Source organism: Anser brachyrhynchus (genome assembly GCF_964034855.1).
Source record: "Anser brachyrhynchus genome assembly, chromosome: 15".
Classification (NCBI taxonomy): Eukaryota; Metazoa; Chordata; class Aves; order Anseriformes; family Anatidae; genus Anser; species Anser brachyrhynchus.
Window position 1 is genome coordinate 11,745,110 of NC_137733.1, and position 19,843 is coordinate 11,764,952.

General features: G+C 46.2%; 1 protein-coding gene across 5 annotated transcripts in view; it reads right to left on the reverse strand.

Annotated features, from left to right (window-relative positions):
• Positions 1-12,567: 12,567 nt before the first annotated feature.
• PRKAR1B (protein kinase cAMP-dependent type I regulatory subunit beta) overlaps positions 12,568-19,843 on the reverse strand; it is a 101,615-nt gene continuing 94,339 nt past the window's right edge. For all 5 annotated transcript variants that reach the window (XM_080556715.1, XM_080556714.1, XM_080556712.1 and 2 more), the window contains exons 10-11: positions 15,415-15,496; positions 12,568-14,985 (exon numbers count right to left, since the gene is read on the reverse strand). In XM_080556715.1, the coding sequence (XP_080412841.1) occupies positions 14,813-14,985; positions 15,415-15,496 (255 nt within the window). In that variant the 3' untranslated portion in view covers positions 12,568-14,812. The remainder of the gene's footprint in view (positions 14,986-15,414; positions 15,497-19,843) is intronic.

Here is a 19,843-nt window from a genome sequence, read left to right on the forward strand (position 1 = left end):
ACATCAGGATTGCAATTCAATTTCCAGCATATGTGTGGCCATGCCAGAAAAGCTTCCCCCATATAGCACCACCTGCTGTGGCTGGGAGGCCTACAGAGGTGTGTGGCCATCACCTCACCCCAGGGCAAAATCTCCTCACAGAGGCTCTGGCAAGGCACGGTCAGATCACCACGCTGCACACTAGGCCTGGTCAGATGGCTGTGCTGCACACTAGGCCTGCTTCCACACAAAAACTGTTTCCTTCCCTCCCAAGTTGCCTTTCCAGCCATTTTGAGAACAACCTTGTGGCCAAGTCTCATGGGGCCTGTAATGCCGCAGTCCCAGAGGTCTGCCTTTGATCCCACGTGCACCTAGGGAAAGGCTCCTTGGCTTTGAGGGACACTTTGCCAAAGGGGCGGTACCCAGAATAAGAAGCAAGTAAGAAATTTGTGTCTGGAGCATCCCTAGGATGAAACCAGTGTGAGAACAAAAGTCTGGATGTGTATGCAGGAGTCAAAGCCATACTAGGCTAAGCTGCAATAGTCTTCTTTCATTATGATGGTTATTTTCTAACCTGGCTGTGCATGGATTAGAAAGAAGGAGGTGCCAGAGGAGAGGTGACAATGAACCAGTACTAATGGAGCAGGAGGAAAGTAACCCAGCCCTCCTGGTTTCCTTCCCTAGAGCCATGATAGCTGAGTAGTGCATCAGACTCCTTGCTGGTGAAGTCCTTGCTGTATGTGAAGGCAACAGAGCAAACAATTTGACTGTTTTTCCTTGCAAGGCTTCTTGGCTTGTGCCTGACTCGAACGTTGTCCCTCCTCAGGCCATGTTCACTTAACCGCTCTCTCCCGGGCTCCCCTCGCCCCAGCTGGAAAACTGCCCAGAAACTCCCTCCCCAGATGAAGGGCCAGGACCAAACCAGCCAAGTCAGGCTTGTTACTTGAGTCTGTACCCCCTCGGCTCCCCGTGCAGGCCCACCTCGAGCCTCCCTCCTTGTTTTGGCTGCGGACGTTCCTCACTTGCCCGGGTGGCCCTGGCTGGTGGCCGCACGCAGCCCGTGCTGCCCCTGGCACCGATCCCACCCCACACGTCCATGGCCCCGTGTCGGCTCTGGGGATCTGCTTTGTCCCATGAGCAGTTGTTTGGTTTATGTTCGCGTATCAGGCTGTGACCCTGAACTGGCTTCTCCCTTTAAATTCCTTCCACTTGGCTCTGCCCACACTGTCCACAAAGCCTCACAAAGAAATGCAACTTGGAAAAAAAAAATACATCCAAGAAGAAGAAAAACCACTTCACAACAGAATGTCCTTCTCTCTGCCGGCAGCTCTGCCTGGCTGCAGTTTTCCCAATGTTTGCCACTTGGACACAGGGTCTGCACACCTCTGCTCTTCCCCACTCTGCAGCATCAGCAGTGTCACCCCACCACAGGGCAAGGAGCACCCACAAGCTGTCCCCATCCCCAGGGCTCATCCCTACTCCCGAGGGGCTGGGCGCCTGCCCAGAGTCACACCTCACAGCTGCTAAAAAATGCTTTTGTCCAGCTTGCATCCCATATCACTCCTTTAGCCTCTGCATTTATCCACCCTGCATCTCAGATCACTCTTATAGTGTCTGCATTTATCCAGCTTTCATCCCATATTGTTCTTTCAGCATCTGCATTCATCCAGTGCTGCGCCTAGTGCTGAGCTCACAAGGGGGGGCAGCGTGGCCCAGAGCTTTCCCACTCCACTGTAAAGAGGCAGTGAACCCCCCTCGCTGTCTCATTATTTATATGAGACTCATTATATGTACATATATATATAGGATTGTCCCCGTGGCGTGGCAGCTCCATGCGTGTGTGCGTGGGTGGATAGCTTTGCATTTGCCCTCATGATTTCATGCCAAAAGCATTCACAAGTTCAGCTTGCTGCTTGATTTCTCTCTCCCCCTCTTATTCTCCCCTTCCAAGCTATTCATGGGCTCCGATGAACCCACCCCATATTTGCCCCCCTAACCACGCGGTCTGTGATCCGTTTTTGGCTGTGTCCCTGCAGCTTTCTCCCTCCCTTGCCCTGCCCTGCCTTCTTACAGATCAGACTTTCGGCTGCAGGCTTTAGGCTAGACTTTCAGGAAGATCAAAATAAATTATGCCATACGCATTGCTGTTATCAAGCCTTCCCTTTAGCCTCTATTTTCAGCAGCTATTTCTGGATGATTAATAATTTACAGTGAGGCTTGGCACAGCAATGGTTAAAGGGACAAAGCTGATCTGACGCAGGAGCCTTCTGGACAGAAGCAGTTTTATAAAGTCTTATAAGTGCTATTTTTTTTCTTTAGGAAAGGAGTAGATTTTTTTATTTTTTTTTCAAGTGTTGTGAGAACAGGAATGTTTCTTTTTTAGCCAATTCCACATACTTTTTGTTATAGGAGAAGATGTGGTCTGAGGGTTTTAGCAGAGGCTAAAACAGGGGAGAACTGGATCTATTTTGGTGGCGTATCAAGTGAATAGGAAATAATCGAAAACGCTGCATTAAAAATGAGTTTAGCAGCAGCCGCAGGCGAGCCCTGCTCAGCAGATGGCCCTCCCCTTACCTGCACAGCACCCGTGGGACCGTGCTGCTGGGTGTGAATGTGCAGAGTCGATCCATTTTCCCCCTTTGGCCAAAATCCATTCCTTTAATCATGCCCTCCTGGGAGCTGAGGTTTCATGTGCAATTGTTTTTCTGTTGTTGAAACGAAGCATTTTGGCTCCCAGAGGTTATTGCAACGCTGTTTTCAAGAGCCGTGCATCCCTTCCCATCACAGCACCCTGTCACCATCGCTCCCTGCCTGGTGGAAAGGCGATGCTGTTTTTTTGGGATGCGTCCCCTGCTAAGGACACACAGCAGTCCCATTTCTTCAGGTGCACACCCAGGTCAGCCAAGAGTGTTGCCTGTAGCGATGGGTGGGATGAGATTGAAAACAAGAGGCCAGAATCTTTTTAGGTTAATCTGCTAATGCCGAAGGAACGCGTTTGGCAACAGCATAAGGAGAGTTCTCATCAGGTTCTATTTCCACTTTTCTTCCCTTCAGCAGTCTAGCCCTGAACGTTGCTGTGAAGGGTCCAGATGCAGAAAATCCTCCTGCAGTTACCACCCCACCCATTCCCCGTGGAAATCAGCACGAGGTGCCAGGGCGAACCGCAGGGCCGAGCACCGTGCCACTCCACAGGCTGTTCGGGGGGTGATGGATAACTCGGCACCACAAGGAGGGCTGCTGGAGAAACGTGCAGAGCTCTTCATGAGGACTCTTGAAAACACCCTTTTTGTCTTTGCATCCCCATTTGCGCTTCTGAAGAGGGGACAGTTGGTAGCTATCGGAAATGAAACATTTTGGTTGTCGCTGAGGAGAAACTCATATTTTTTCTCTGAAAACTTTCACACTAAATGGAAATTTTCTGACAAACTATTCAGCCAGAATGACCTTTTGTGCTGCAGAACAAATTGTGATGAACATTTTTTTTCTACCAGGTTTTTCTTATGACATTACGAATCCTGATGGGAGATTAGCGAACGCGGCTCATTATCAGCGTATGTAGCATCGGAGAGGAAGACTTGAAGCTATGTGAGATCTTGAAAACAACCACCCGATGCCAATAAGCAATTTGAGATACTAAATAGAGCCAAAAAAGCAGAAACCGTGGGCTCAAGTTAGTGCTGATGTAACTCCTCTCTTTAAGTTACCCTAAGGCTGAATTTGCCTCAAGAAAGTCAAGCTGGGGAGCAGACTACGAAGAAACTCAGACTGGATGAATTGTGGCAATGAATTGCTAGGGTCAGCAACAAAATCGAGAGCCCATCACAGTGGAAAGAGGATTCATTGCTGAAGGGCTGAGACCAGAGCTTTTGCTGGACTTCTGGGGCAAGGTGATGAGGCAGAGGTCGGTAAATAACATTTCCAACCACCAAGGCAGACCAAATATGCTTCGCCATCGCCCGCTTGCTTTTCAATGTACGCGTGCAGTGTTTGGAAAACAAGGCCCTGTCTGTCTCCGCTGAAACAGAAGCAACAAAATAACACTGCTTGTTAGGGAAATGCCAAAACATGAAAAGATAATTGAAACATTCAGGCTGGCCACAAATGGGGATAAAGGCAATAAATCCTGAAAGCGCGTTGTGCTATCTCAGGCAGGAGTTGTAGGCGCAAGGCTTTAGCTGTTGTTCTGCCAGCCCGGCAAGGCTGCCTTGCTGCGCCTTTATCTGGGGCGCTGTGCCTCACCCAAGGCCACAAACCTGTGCAATGCACAAAGCACGTGCTGGTGCTGGACCAGGGATGATCCACGTCCCTCCTGCTGCAGCTGCCCTCTGCTCTCCTCGGAGAGGTTTCGTGCTCCCAGCAAGCGTGGTGAGGCGGCTGCAGGTGAAGTGGGGTTCATGGGCTACCCGTGGGCATGCAGCCTGCACAGCGATGCAAAACGGGAGGTGGAGAGAGCCCAGGAGTGGGGTGGTTTCACTGGGTTGGATGCGTGGTGTTATGGGGACACCCCGAGTCCCATTGTTGCTGTGTCACCCTCAGGGCACAGTGGGCTGCAGGCTGCTGCTCCAGCACAAGCAGCCTCATGCATCATTTTGAGGCCATTTTGATGCCTGCCCAGCCTGGCGATCCCTGGTGACTCTGAATTTATCTTAACGTTAATAAATTCAGAGTAAACGATCAAGGGAACCCTATAACTCAACTATAAATTTGATATAAAAGAAGACAGAATCTTTCCTTCTGGTTCTATGTATCACTGACACTCGAGCAATAGTGGGGGAAACCTGGAAAAAAAAAAAAAAAAAAAAAAACAACCCTGCAAACAAAAATAGGATCCTCGAGTCTTCTGCTTATTACATGGCAACTATGGTATGTGACACTGCAGAGCTGTTGGCTGGTGGCCTAGCCCGGCTCTCACAGAGGTCTAGGAGAAGTTATGAAAGTCCAAAGGGAATCTGCGAGATTTGATGAAGACTGTCCCAGTTCCTCCCTCGCTGCCTGTCTGTGACAGGGCTCAGCACCGAGATGTGCTGCAAGGCAGGTGGCTGACAGTGGCCACTGCATCCTCTCATTGCTGCTTTGTTCATCCAACATCCAGCACTGAGCCCTCACCTGGAAGCAGACCTCTGTGCAAGGCAATGTGCTGGCATCATTTCTTGGTGTCCGCTCTCCAGTTGAGGTGCTAAGAGTTATCAGTGAGGGATTTTCCAGCACAAGGACTAGCCCCAACCAGCCAGAAGGGCTCAGCAGGTGGATGTGGGCTGCAGGAAGCACAGCAGGGCTGGTGGGATGCAGTCCTTTCCTGAAGAGCAGCTCCCCTCCGAGATTTTCCCGGTGAGATCTTTCACAGACCACCCTCTGCCCTTTTGCTGGCTTTGACAAGCTTCAAATGGAAATGCTTGACTCTAGGGAAAAAATACAGAGGAGAAAGATATTCCTCCCGCTGCTTCTTTCCCCCATCTGCTTCAGGGCTTGATCCTGCAGGTGCTACCAAGACAAAGCTGGAGTCAGGTGGGAGAAGAGGGTTTGCCAGAGAGCTCCAAGGTGGGCAGTGAGCACAGAGCAGCCAGCTCCCTCCCGCGCTGCTTTGCCCTTGTCTGATGCTGCAGGGGGACCTGCACTTCTGCAGCACTGGTTTAGCTCCTTGCACGCAGCACTTCCGAGATTTTGAGGCAGGCATTGCTGTAACCCCCCCAGCTTGCTACGTGAATGCTGACCTGGTGAGCATTACCTCTCTTTTGCAAAATGCAGTCATTTCTTTTTCTCTGCTGTAGTAGTTTTCCTGCAATTAGAACTTACCACAGAGCAGCTGGAACTGCCAGCACTAATACAACACGCGCAGCAGCCGCCTCTACCTTCGGGTGGACGGCGTGTATCAGATGGCACCCGGATGGTTTCAGCATGAATCACTCACTGCCTCTGTAACCAACATTCCCATAACCTAAATCTATCAAAAAGAACATAAACCACATCAGAAGCTGGTTCTCAGATACTCATTTGCTAAGACTTTGGAAATCTCTTATATTAAACAGATCATCTCTTTATAGGAGTATGAAGCTGCCCTAATTGTACAAAGGGTGGAAAGGGACAATCTTCCATCTGGGAAGGCTGTTTAAGTTTTTCTGGCTTCCTAAATAGCCATTGTCTTGTAAACCGAGCATTCCTCCGCTAGCCTGGTAGACACAACATTCCCCACGTCCCAGGCGAGAGGCGCGCAGGGCCAGCTGCGCTCCCGGCACCGCAGCGCACCGCAGCGCTCCAGCCCTGCACCCACGGGTGCAGCAGCCCCATGGTGACAGGTGGCTCAGGAGGGCCAGAGCTGTCTGCCCCCAAAATGCCATCAAGAGTGTGATGTGCTGCTGGACGCAGACCCACACTGGCTTTTGCATGATCGCAGCAGTGGTCATTGGTTTTTGGGAGGATGCTCTTTGCTCTGGGCACCCACTGCGCATCGCCCCGTTCTGCTCCTGCTCCGTTAGAAGGGCTGCCTTGATTCTTACAAGCCCAGGTTTGTGCATACTGACATCTGAGGGGGGTGCACTGACAGGATGTTCAACAACATCCATCAAATGCCCCCTGCTTGCAGTCCATACACAATTTTTTCTGCCCCTGAGGAGCTGACAGTGAATGGCAGTGAGGTGTCAGCTCCTAACGCCAAGTCAGATCTTCCAGGGAAGACTACTTGATGTGGTAATAATCCCAGGCAGTTGTATTCTGCACCAGCAGCTCTCATTCTTACTTGTTGCTTCCTTCATCTCTTGTTGATAATGTGCTCAGTTTCTGTTTGTACACATGCTCTGGTATATGCTGCTGTACAGCTGATCGGCCCTACATTCATGCTTTGCTGAAGGTATGTTTCTTTCAAAAGGTTTTACGTTACTAAAGGTAGCAAGTCACAAAATAAAACCATTGTTGCAAACATCATTTGAAGTTAATCTCAATAAAATCCACAGTAAATATTTATATGCAATACAAAAGTGGCTGGATTTGTTTACCATTTGACATTGTTGGAGAGAGGATTCCATGTAGATTAGTCAGCTAATCTGCTGTAATCTGCTTAAAAAGCAACCAAAATGGGTTCCTTTCACTGAATCATGTTAGCCGTATGTGCACAGTGACCTCAGAAATGTAACAGATTCAAACACAAAAGGGCATTTACCTTGTGGGCGCTCGCAGAGCATTGCTCACATTGCAGCAGGGCCATAAATTTCCTCTTTACCTTAAAGAATAGGCTGCGGTGACTGAATTTAAGCTGAAAAGGGTGTGGGGCTCTTCTATCCCATTTCCTTGCCGCAGCATCTGAGCTACATGGCCTGAGGACAAGCTCATCTTTGATGAGGCACCTGTGAGGTGTTTTCACATAAATTGTCCTTTCTGGATTTATTCTTTTTCAGTTCGCTCCCTCCTATGGAGGAGCCGTGAGGTGCCTCTATGTTACCATGCTCCTGAGTTAATAGGGAAAATATCTCGCTAATTTTCTTGATGTTTCTAAATTTGGGGGTGATGGGGATTTATGTTACATCCTTTACCCACAACTCAACTTTGTTCATAAGGAAATTGCAGCTCACGCTGGAAGAGGCTTTACGTACTCACAAAGCAAAGTTTCACCTTGGCAAAGGCAGCACAGGGTGAGTCCTGAGCCCACCGCCCCAAAGGAGCAGCTTGCCCACCTCTCTGCTCGCTGGTTTTAAGCCCCAGCTCCTGCATCCCTCGAGCTCTGCACCCCTCTGCCCCTAACCTGCTCCGCCACCTGAGCCAGATGGGCAGCTGCAGCCCAGCTCTGCTGCCGGGGCTTCAGACCGAGAACCTCTCCAGGGAAACCCATGGAAGGAAAAAACCCATCTTGTCTCATCCTATAAACAGCAGCACCACCAGGGCCGCCGATCCCGGCGTGGGAAGGGATCCGACCCATCACCTGTGCTGCCTTCTGGCAAACAGCTTTCGGTGGCAGGGCCATCAGATTTTTTCCCTACCACATATCCCCAGTGCCGGTAGATCATTTCAGTGTGGGTCCCTCTGAATAAAACATTCATCTGCAGTCCTTCCCCCACCCCGTCCTCAGCAAGGCCTTCATTAGCTGAATACGGTGGCTCGGCTCCAGCACGCACAGCTGCCGTCACTGCTGCAATTCTTTTGCCTTGAGAAAAAGCATATACAATTTAATATGCTCCTGGCACAACAGCTTTTCTGTAGCAGAGGAGGCGGGTTTGTTTATGGCTATTTTGATAGGGCGGCTTTCATCCGGACACAGGTTCTGCTGCATCTCCCTGCCCGCACAAGGGCGCCTTTGTTGGGCTGGTGCTCGTCTTCCCCAGGCGGCTTTGGTACCTTCTCCTGCCCCCTGCAAATGCAAGTTTTAAAAAGCCCTCCTGAGTTAATTCTGGATTTCTCTTACTTCGCTAAAAGCTAAATCCCGGGCTAAGCGCCAGAAATGCAAGGCAATAGGAGAGGGTGTGATGCTTTACTGGCTACGTGTCAAGGATAGGAACCATCCTGCCATCTCATGGCAATTTGGCCCATCGTAACACATGCTGGACGCATCCGAGCGCTCACGTCAGCTGGAGCAGGGCACGTGATGCTGGTAGTGGACGTTTGCAGGCTCGCCAGGCTCAGGAGCAGCCCTATTGCTTTCCCAGATAGCTCCTGTGGCCTCGCCAAGATCCCTGTGAGGATGCACGACTCCTGGGTGGCAGGACCAGGAATGGGACTTCTCCATCGGTGCCAGAGCCAGTGCCAGCAGACGCAGCTTCCCTTCCTGCAGCAATTCCTGCCGTCACCATTACACGAGTTTGGCTGTAGGGTGACGTGTCCCCCCCCGCACGCCACAGACTCCGGCTTCCTGGGCAGGGTGGGGTCCGGAGGCGATGCACCTCGAGGCTGGGAAGTCTGGATGAAATAACCCCCGGTCTGCGACCGCAGCCAGCTACTTCTCTCTGGCAAATTGCTCGAGCTGCCCCTGGATGAGCAGGAGAAATAGCCTCTTGTATTTCTCAACTGTTAAGTCTGTTCTCTCTCTCTCCCTGCCGGAGTGGAAATAAATGGTGGGAGGGTTCAGCCAGCACTAATTCAGAGCCATGTTCTCGCGAAGTCTCTGCTACTTTGTGCGCGGACCACAAACACAACTGAGAAAATGAAAGCTGCTAGAAATACGACGAATTGTCAGATTATCTTAAACACATGGTAACAAAACAGAGTCACTCTGTAGCGCATATAAATTCCACACATGTGGAGGAATGTAAAGCAGCTATTGTGCCCCTACTTCACAGATCCATTTCACTATTTTCCCAGTTTATCTGGAAAATACATACTGCATGGTACTGTACGTCGTATTTCACTGCTATGCACCATGATGTCTTCTAATTGAACAATTGCCATGCTTGTAGTCTAAGGGCAATACAAAAGTGCTTTCAAACAATAACAATACATTTTCTGTATAAAGAGGATAGGGAGTAGCCACTTCCCAGAAAGGCTTGATTTCCCCAGAGCCAGCAGTATGAACATCCAGAGAGCCAGTAACAGCAGGCAGTGGTGAGAAAATCCCTACCTCATCATCAGTCTATATGTCCTGTGTCCAACTGCCAGCTCTCCAAAGCCAGGCGCGGGCTGTCAGCACCCACCGAGAGCACGGGAACGCACCCGGCAACTCCCGATGGCGGGGGGCTTGGGCGAGGGGCACCTTTTTGGAAATCAAAGCTTTTGAACATGAACCCAAGCTGTAAAGAAAGGGGAGCGTCGCTGGAGCAGCTACCAGAGATCGCGCAGAAGCGCAGCATCTGCCAATTCATTCAGCACTGCTGGCCCACAGAGCAAAATGGCACACCACTGTTCCATGTTTGGAGACGGTTTATACTGGAATAGGAGCAGTCTTTTTGGGTAAAATGATTATTTTTTTCCTCCATGAGAACTCATGACTTCTTAAAGAGAACTCTGCACGCTTGCACAAGTGCAGGAGCCGGGGATGGGTGTTTCAGCTTGTCTGTGCACAGATTCTCTGTGCCACTTCTGCAAAAAGCAACTTGAAAACAGAGATTAAAACAGGGCTGGGGGTAGGTTGAAGCCCTCAGAAGCCAAAGTAGTCACCCATGCACTTCTGAGACAGGACTCCAGAGTGTGTCCAGTGAGACATTAGTGCTCTGCTTTGTTTTCCCAGGCAAAGTGCAGCCTCTTTTCTAAAAGCTGCATCCAGATTTTTAGAGCTCAGAAGAATCGCTCTGGTATTGGAGTCTGATCAAGCACAGAAAACATCCTCAGCCTTCACAAAAATACCAGATGGCTGCAGATGCCAGCTCCTTTGGCCAGGCAGCTTTTTCAGAGAAAAGGCCAGCTTGTTGTGCAAGTGCTGCATCCCAGATACAACTCTGCTGAGCAGCAAATGGCCGTAGAAAAACCCTTTTTAGGAGCATCTAAGCCAACGCATTCCCGTAACATCAGCTTTCCAAGGCTACGCATACGCTCCTAGCCAGTACGTTCTTGTTCTCCAGAGCGAAGGGGGACCTACAGAGGTCCCTCTGGCTGTGAAAACACCCTTACGGGTTTCTGAGCAGTTGTATGCATGGAAGGGGAAAATGAACTACAGGCAGAGTTGCCAAATCATTGGGAACAAATTTTAAAAAACATGCCTGGGCATGCAGGAGTAGATAATTCTGTCTCTGAATTGTGAGCTGCTCTTTGAAATGTGGTCTTTTAAACCAGTTAGTGCTCAGAGGGTCAGCAGTGCAACCCTAATTGTCCTGCTCTGCTCATCCCACCCACCTGCTGCAGTCCTGGGGGACACCACAACTGCGGTGGCTGCATCCATGTAGCACTGCAATAAACCGCAGGCACCACGGCCTCTGTCTCCTTTCAAGGACATCATCATGGTTTTACCTCTGCACAAGACAATATTCTCTCTCTCTGCTGCTATACAGAAATGTGCACAAAGAACAAATACGATCTCTTCCACAGATAGAAAGGAAGGATCTACGAGCCACTGAGAACTGCAGAGCCAAATGTGATGCACACAGGTCGTGCAACCTGCACAGCAGGAGAAATTTCACCCTTCGTGCGGTGGCTCCATTTCTGGAGATCACTTACTGCAAGAAAAACAAAGCAGCAGCCAACATCCAAGCCAGTGTGCATTGGTATTACTTTGTCCTCTGCTACAGCTCGTTTTCCACTCACACCGGAACAGGTAACGTCATGTCAGACCGCGCCTGCTTGAGGATCAAGGATTCACGGGGCTGATACCATTGCACAACTTCAGGCACCCATTGCCACAAAGTGGTAGGAATGCTGGAGACTGCTTGCAGTAATCTGCTACACACGCTAAAGCACGGTCACTCATACAGGGCTTGTAAAAAACCCAGAGGTACAATCAGTTTCTATTAAAAATAGTCTTTTCTTTCGTCTCGGAGTCCTGAAATGGCTGCGAGACGATTAAAATCAACCAAAAGAAGACAATGAGGAGTGGTGAGATGCTCTTTTTGGGGGAGCGTGGGCTGGTAATGTCCATCTGGAAGAACCTCAGAGAGAGTGGTCACTTCTGATTGCTACATAATGTGAGTAATTCTCTGGAAGGATGAGTCCTTCCCGCCTGAATCACTGCGAAGGGGGAAAAATAACACAGTCCAGAAATGGAAAGCTGGACAGCCCTTGGAGGCCAGGAGCTGCCCAAGATTCCTGTGTGGGGGCCACCGCAGAGACGTTGCATGAGCGCGTCTGCAAGCCCAGCACGCTGCTCTGGGTGACAGCTCCAGCCCCAGAGACAAGCTTGGACCACAAGATGCCTTCGTATGTGGCCACCCAGAGCTCTGGCTGACACCGCAGGTAGCGTGTGGCACTAACAACGTGCTAAATACCTCTTCTCACCAAGCAGCCATAGTATCCAGCCCTTCAATCCTGATCCATCCAGATGCAGGCAATACAGGCAGTTCCTTCAGAAGCTCTGCCTTCTTTGAGGAGTTTGTCCTCGATGCAGTTCTTCTTGGCCAAGCCATGGCAGCAGCACAGCACAGCTCTGGTGCCAAAAATGGCTTCGTGCTTCAGTCCTAGGGAAGCTGCACTTCTAAAATCTCAAAGCAGAGAGGAACGACTGGGACATATTCTTTGTGGTCAGGACCGTGGGCTTTGTCTGTGATACTGGGGGAAAAAGCACCGGTATTTGAGAGAACAATTCTGTTCTTACCCAGTTCCTCCAGCTCTCCGTACAACAGCTTGCACCAGTAATCCTGTGGGCTTCAAAGCTCTACACAGTGTCCCTAAAACCACTGAGACAGCTCACATAGTTCATGTTCCACATGTGCTTAAATTCCTTGCTAAATTGACATCTCAACAACATGAAGAGCCTAGAGACACCTCGAACCCCTACTTCTTAATATAGATATATATGATTACATTTAAACACAAGGATTTTTTTTTCTTCACGCTAATCCTGCAGAAAACCAGTTTGGTTTCCATTCCTATATATAGCACTAGGATTCTTGGTCTATTTTTTGTCCTTTTGCATCTGATTATTTTCAGCAGAGTTCAAACTTTTTATGATATGCAGATTTTAACTAGAACATGACTTCTATTCATATAGACTTCCAGTATTAATAAACCCACAACAGCCGCATGTAATGTAGAAGAATTTTATTCATACTGCAATTCTGTCCCATCATCCACTGCAAATATTACAATTATCTTTCAAATGTCATAGAATATCAGTTTGTTCTACTTCAAGCACAGGAATCCTAGTGTTAAATGATTACACTTCTCTTGAACTTGCTTATAACAGAACCATAATTCAAATGTATTCTTCATGATCTATAAAGGTTTAAAATAAAAAGTCTGTTTTGTGTGTGTGCTCAAGTAACTTCTAAACAGTGAGGCTAATAACTTTGTGTTTAACAAGAAATGTATCTTGCATATTATGCAAAACACATTTTTTATGAATACAACAGAAATGCAATAGGTTAAGTAACATACATGAGTGACTGGTAACCTTTAAAAATATGACTTAAAAATAGCAGAAGAGAATACAAAAAGTGAAACAAAACAAGTTTTGCAAATGCTTATACATTTATTGAGATATATAATGGGCGTCTGCCTATATAAATGTATGTCGTAAAACTGCAAGGTTGAAAAACGTGAATGGTCATATTTGATACATGCAAGGAGCATAACATAATCATAATAAATAGTAGCAACTGATATACAATGACAGGACCACTGAAAATATGCTGAAATAAATTAAGCACCTTGAAGTCATGGGAGGACTTAGACTCTGAAGTCAAGGAGCAGTTAGCTCTGTAAAAACCACTGTGGGCAGGTACTGGAATATTGGGTCCCAAGAGCCTTCTTGGTGGGAGTCAGTAGGAAAATCCCAAATTATATTTTGTTAACTCCAAAAAGGAGAACAAATTACACACCAGTATGAGTAATTCTAGACATGTTCTTAACACCTCTAGTTTCAAAAGGAAGATTTCTGCCTTATTTCATTATATAACTTTTGGCGTGTAAAAGGTACAGAAAGTTCATATTTACTCAGAGTAATGTTATCATAAAGAATAAATACAATTTTGCTGCAACTGAAAAGTGGGCAGTGCCATTTAGAATAGCTGAGATGCAGAGGTTTGCTGCTGTCAGCAAAGAGAAGTTTTCCTTCAAAGGAAAAGCTTCCCCAAAGAGTAATCTAACTGATCCCATCCTGGGGGGCTGCAGAGCAGAGTAAGGTCTGGCTCTGCAAAAAGCCCCATGCAAGAGGAGACCCACGTCTACACAGACACAGCTGCCAGCAAGGCTGCGCCCACATGGGGCTTGTTGCAGGTTCCTGGTGCTTTTTGTTCTGCAATATGTGTCTTCTGGAGGAGAGGCAGCATTTTGGAGCAAGTATGTGGCTTTCAGAGAATCCTGGTCATATACTTAAAAAAAAGGATTTGACTTTAATTAAGTGGACCTTACGTAAAAGAGTCCTATCAAACTGCTGATGTACAGCTGCCATTATCTCTTAAGTATTTCATATAATATTCGGAGAAGTGGCTGAGGACACTCTGGTGCAGATAAATGTGTTACAAAGCCCCGCTTAGTTAAGTGAAGAAGGTCCCATTGACTTTTAAGGGATTTAATGCAAACCCTCATCTAAAAAAGGTGAAGTTGGATACCTTAGCTCCTAAAGGCTCCATCTGATTTCTTACAAAACATTGTTCCTTGAACTCCTTACCCAGAAGACTGGAGCAGTCTGTTTGCCTTAGCACACCCTCAGAGCTACAAAGCAGACTTGAAAGGGCTTGTAACACAGAGGAATATGGCCCCTATTTCTAAACCACAAACAAGGTGACTCAAAAGTTCTACTTTTCCTTGGCTTACTGGAATGATCAAAACCTTTCTCTAACCTTCCCTCTTAGATTGTGCAACTGTCACTGACCACGTGGATTTCAGAAACCTCCAGTCCATAAGCAGTGAAAAGGCTTTTAGAAGTGACAGGCAGAGGGACATCACTTTACCAAAGAAGCTTACAAAAGGTGAATAAAACCAACGTTAAGGGTAGGTGTAAGATAATGAGGGAAACAGACATTCATATGTAGTTTAAATAGTTAAAAACACAGTTTTATCTATATGATCCAACAACAGGTAAAAATCTTGCCTGCAAGCCAAAAGCCTAATCTTCCCTGCACGGTACCCCCAAGCTAGTCTTATCCAAACAGTTGTCTTCTTTCTTAAATGATACATAATATTTGAACTGACATCCAGTGCATGACATAACAGAAAAAATACACATGAAATGCACACCTTTTATTTTTTCTTTATAAAGCTATGGAGCTGCACAGAGCAAATTTAAGTGCACAAGGTCACACAAAGGCAGCTTTCCCAAAGGAATCATTTAGACAGTGAGTGAAATGAAACTGTTGTATCTCTGAATGTTTCTCTTGAGGATCTCAGAGCAAGGACCGAGCACTCGTTCGAAGCGGGGCCGGTCGAGCTTTACGCACTTCAGGGGTCCACGTGCCACCACCGTAGCAGCCCGGGGCCGATTGAGCAATAATGCTATCTCACCTGGAAATAGGGACAAATACGCCATCACACGTCTGTGCCTCTTTTTTGGAGGGTGCATATTCAGGCCACCATACAGTTGCTTCGGTTGTAGAACATACCCCTTTATATTATCTTGATAGACACTTTACATAATTCTGTTGACAGTACAAGTGCATAACACATGCATAATGCATGCCTGTAAAATGCCTTTGAAAACAAATGCATTCAGACTGTTTTGCTGATTCTGGAGCTGTCTCCTATCTGCTACATTGATGTAAACCAAGGAATAGTTTCAGCTTCAGTGAAATCTCTCAGTACTGCTGAAAGCAGAAGCTGACCTATGCATAACCCCTTGTTCGTTAAAGAGTAGAACACTAATTAAGACAGCAACTACTTCATACAATCCCATTTGCTGTCTTTCTGAACCATGCTTAAGTTGAATTTTCTTACCAAAATAATCTGATGGTCCAAGTCTTCCCACTTCAATGTACTCCTCATTATCAGACCTGCGCTGGAGAACGGAAGCTGTGCCCTGGGAACAGAAGAGGGGAAGGTTACTTTGCTTTGCTTAAACCTGCTATCCCTTTGAAAAATGTTGAGTCCGGAGTATCCGCTTTCGCAGGATACGTCACACCCCTTTAGTTCTGCTATGGGAGAGATGACAATCTCAGTCAATTTCTTATACGTGAATAAAAGGAATTGAAGAATTAAAAAAAAATCCACCAGTATGGCAAACTTGATTTCCCTCTATGAATGCGGCATTGTTTGGATGCGGACAGATTCGTCTCATGCAGAACACAAGAGGAACAGCACAGAATTCAGTAATTCCTATGTAACTAATACACATCATGCTGTGAAAATGTATGCTTCAATGTACTTTAAAAATATGTTCTGAGTGGATGGGGAACCTTATAAGTGACGCAGGGAAGATTTTCATCATAAGCAATAAAAAGGCAAATTTTCCAGCCACAATCTAGGGACAGAAATGTGTAAGACAGCTACTAGAGTTTATTCCTCACCTGACCGTTCACTGGCTGTCTTGCCGAGATTGTTGGTAAAGGGAGTTTTTAATGCTTATTGCAACAGAAGGTGTTTTTTTCAGTGTCTTTGCCTTCTCATGGCCTTTAGTGATCTGGACACCTGCAAGTCAGTCGCTTGAGAGATGGAATGTGTCTTGTCTCCACGACCGTTAATAACTGCAGTGCTTAACACGTGCTAATACATGTCAAAACTCAGTAACAGTCTATTTAAACCTTCAAAGGGGTTTTACATGCAAAAATATTCTAACCTGGAGGAAATCTTAAATTATTCGCGGCACAAAGTTTTTGTAGGGGAATAGAGAAGGTAGCTGCTTTCCTGCAAAAAAAATTACTGTGACATTAGAAATTATGTTCAGTCCACACCAGAAGCCATGGCAAAGGCAAAATGTTAACATACTTGATTTTAACTGAAATTAAAAAGATTCTTAATAGAACAAGATTTTTAAATAGACCGCAGGGCCAATTTTTTTGACAGTGGCCTGATGCTGCTGCAAGAACAGTGCAAAATAAAGGAAGAATTTAGGTGCTGTTGGAGAGCATCGACAATGTGTGTTTTTGTTGTTGTTGTTGTTGTTGTTGTTTAATTTTCAGCTTGGAAAACAATACCTGGGAGCTGGTACAACCAGGACAGGGAAGCCGGGGAGACACAGTAATGTGAACTATGCTTGGAAGATGCCAGTTATTGGAAAATATCACAGGGACCCCCTAGTTTAACACACAAGCCTTGCATTTCTCTGCTCATCTGCACTACTGGTGCCTGTAACCAGCTGCAGCACCACTCCAGCCTGGAGCACAAACCTCCCTCCAGTGTGGAGTATTCAGTGCAGATGAGACAGCTGCAAACATCTTTCAGCTTCCTTGCGTCGAAATAAATGTGTATGCTTCAGTTTACAACGGGGCTCAAGGAGACACTGAGCAACCTCAAGCTCCTTGGCTTCAGTGCAGCTAAAGGCATTCAGCACCCTGCAGAACCAGCCCTTCACCTCTGTGCTGTGTTTAAATACACCCCATAGGATCCTGAACATTGTCATTGAAATGCAAATCTGAACAGCATGTAATGCTGCTTCAGGTCTGACTTTTGCTTTTCTAGGACCTGGGGCCCAGGAATATCCACTATTATCTAGCAAATTATCATAATTTGCTTTCTTCTGAACGAGCACTACTAAGATGCTGTAATACTGTTGTATTGCATCATGTCCTATTTCATAACAGGGTTATTTTTAAGCCCATATAATTTATGAATTGCTGGGCCACTCTCTAGGTTAATTTATAATGTAACCTTTCTATGCTACACAAATGAAGAGGTAAATTACTTCTGAAGATGGCAGGAACCAGAGCCAAAAATCAAATAATGTGCAAGCACTGTTTGAAAGGTGCTAAGCATCTGATGGTTTTTATATGTACTTGGATGTATATCAAATTAATCTGACACAGTAGAAGTTATAATGTCTTATTTTGCCCATTAGCAGTAATTGTGCTTAGTATAAATTAGTAGATAGCAGACTGTCACCACATTATATTGGCCATGACAATTTACTATTTCACTCCACCAGCCACATGCCATATCAGCATTAAAAAAAATTCTGAATAAACACCAGAGCTGTAAATCCTAGTCCATTTGAAAACAGTTGCAAAACTCTCCTTGGCTTCAGTGCTTTCGCTCTTGATATGCCAGACGTCTGATGGCATAAGATACAGAACCATGTGCTTGGCACAACCTGCAGGAGCAAGGACACCTGAACTGGCGATGTTGTTTCGAGATCAGTTGTTCAGAAATAAGCTAAACATACTAAGGGAAGTTGGCCTTTGTCTTTTGGTGGCAGTTGCTTGGGGTTTTATCTGCTGCTAAGACCTGCCATGCACATAAAACTGTCCACAGCAAGTGTATGGCTATTCACAAAAGTAACTGAAAGGACAGCATGTAAGAAAGTGATTTGGTGCCTGTCAAGTTTCCAGCAAGAATTCCTTATCCTTGATATAACTAAATTGTTTCGCCAAAGCTGCTGTTTTCCAAGATCTTCCAGTAAATCTGAAAGGGGGTGAAAATGCAAAGATAGTGCAATGAGTTTTGTTATTCGCACTTACTGCAAGCTTTAAAAACAAACACACTTTCCTAAGCAGCATTCTGAAGAAATATCTCATACAGGGAATAAAGCGCTTATCAACCTCTCTCTGGACAAACTTCAGATCAGGTGCAGTGCATGGGCCTAACTCGATGCTGTTCTTATTGCTTGTGCAATGGAGTCAGAATCAGCTTCAGAATCACTTCCAGCCCCTGTCCTCCACTCAGTCCCCATCTGGAGCCTGGCAAAAACCTAACCCCTTGACCCAAATAGCTGTCTGCAATCCATGTCTCCATTCTCTTTCCCAAAACTATTTTTTTTAAACTTTTATTACAGATGTTTTATTACGTACAACAACAAAAAATCCCCAAAGTAATCATATTGACTGCCCAGGTCAAATGAAAAAAAGAGTCAATTCCCCATTGCTCATCTTGAGCACATTGCCATAAAGGTAATCACAATATCAAGCAATATTGCTTTCATCTCCCCTAGTGTCAGCTTTTATTGTGCTTAATATTTTTTTGACAGGGTCCATATGATATAGGACTTCAATAAGTCAGTCTTCTGAAGCAATTTCTTCCACTGTTCCACTACAGTCGGCCTTTTTAATCCAAGAAACACCATGCTATCTGTTGGAGGAGGACAGATGTGTCTGGCCTCCACAATAAACACTTGGCTTGGCAGGACAAAGCAATGCATATTCCAGATACATATTTTTCCACTCTTGTTTTAACAGTCACATAGGCTTTTCCCGTTGCCCAGTGAGCACAGGTCTATCATGGAGCAAAAGAAGTTTCCTGAAACCCTGACAGCGAGCACCCAGATGTAAGATCTGATTACGCCGTTTGGCCTCTCCCTGCGAAAGTCACCAGCTCCACAAGTACATCCTGGAGCATTGTCACAGTGACCTTCACGGGAAAACCGTCCACACCATGAAACAAAGAAGATGTATTTATAATTATCTATCTGCCTCACCTTCGCTTTAGGTATCTTATCTCTGGAAACAAAGTTATTCTAACTGTATTAGAGGAAGAGTCCAATTGTACATGAGCAGTGTAAGCAGAGCAAAAATAAAATAATACAGAAACAATCCCTTAATATTTACACACTTAATGAAGTTCTCATACTAAATGGGTTAGGTGCTGACCCCTACCCTTGCTCCCATCACAGGCTTCACGACTGAATTTTGTTTTAGTTTACCTGTCAAATCTTTCCAATGCAGTTATTGAGCTTTCTATCCTTCTTGTGCTTAGCCCTGCCTTGTATAAATGGTAGCCCTGAATAAATCTCCTGAGCCCTATCCTGGGAGGTACGAGTATTATCTAGTAAGGATTCAAGGGGCTTATCACTCTCACCCACCAAAACCATTTGGTCTCAGTGGAAAAGATCTCCCCTTAAATGGCACACAAAACTTGGCAGGATCAGTCTCTGTGAAATAAAGTGTACAATCCCAGATTTGCAGGATCAGGCTATTTAGTGCTGCTCAATTTAAAATACTGTCTTGTACCCTGATAGTCATTTCAGCCTCCTACGCCACAGAGCAAAACTTTCAGAGTACATGCTCAAACACTGTGAAGAAGTTTGACACCATTTAATAAATCAGCACTTTGTGATGATACGAAACTGAAAGCAGACAGGCATGTCGTTCTCCTCGCAGACACTTGGGAGTGAAATGATCTTTGGTGGATCGAGGAATATTCCCTTTCAGCCACGGGGAGTGCTTGTATTCCCAGGAACCGATATCATTAACCTCCCCTCCTCTGCTCCTAGTAAATA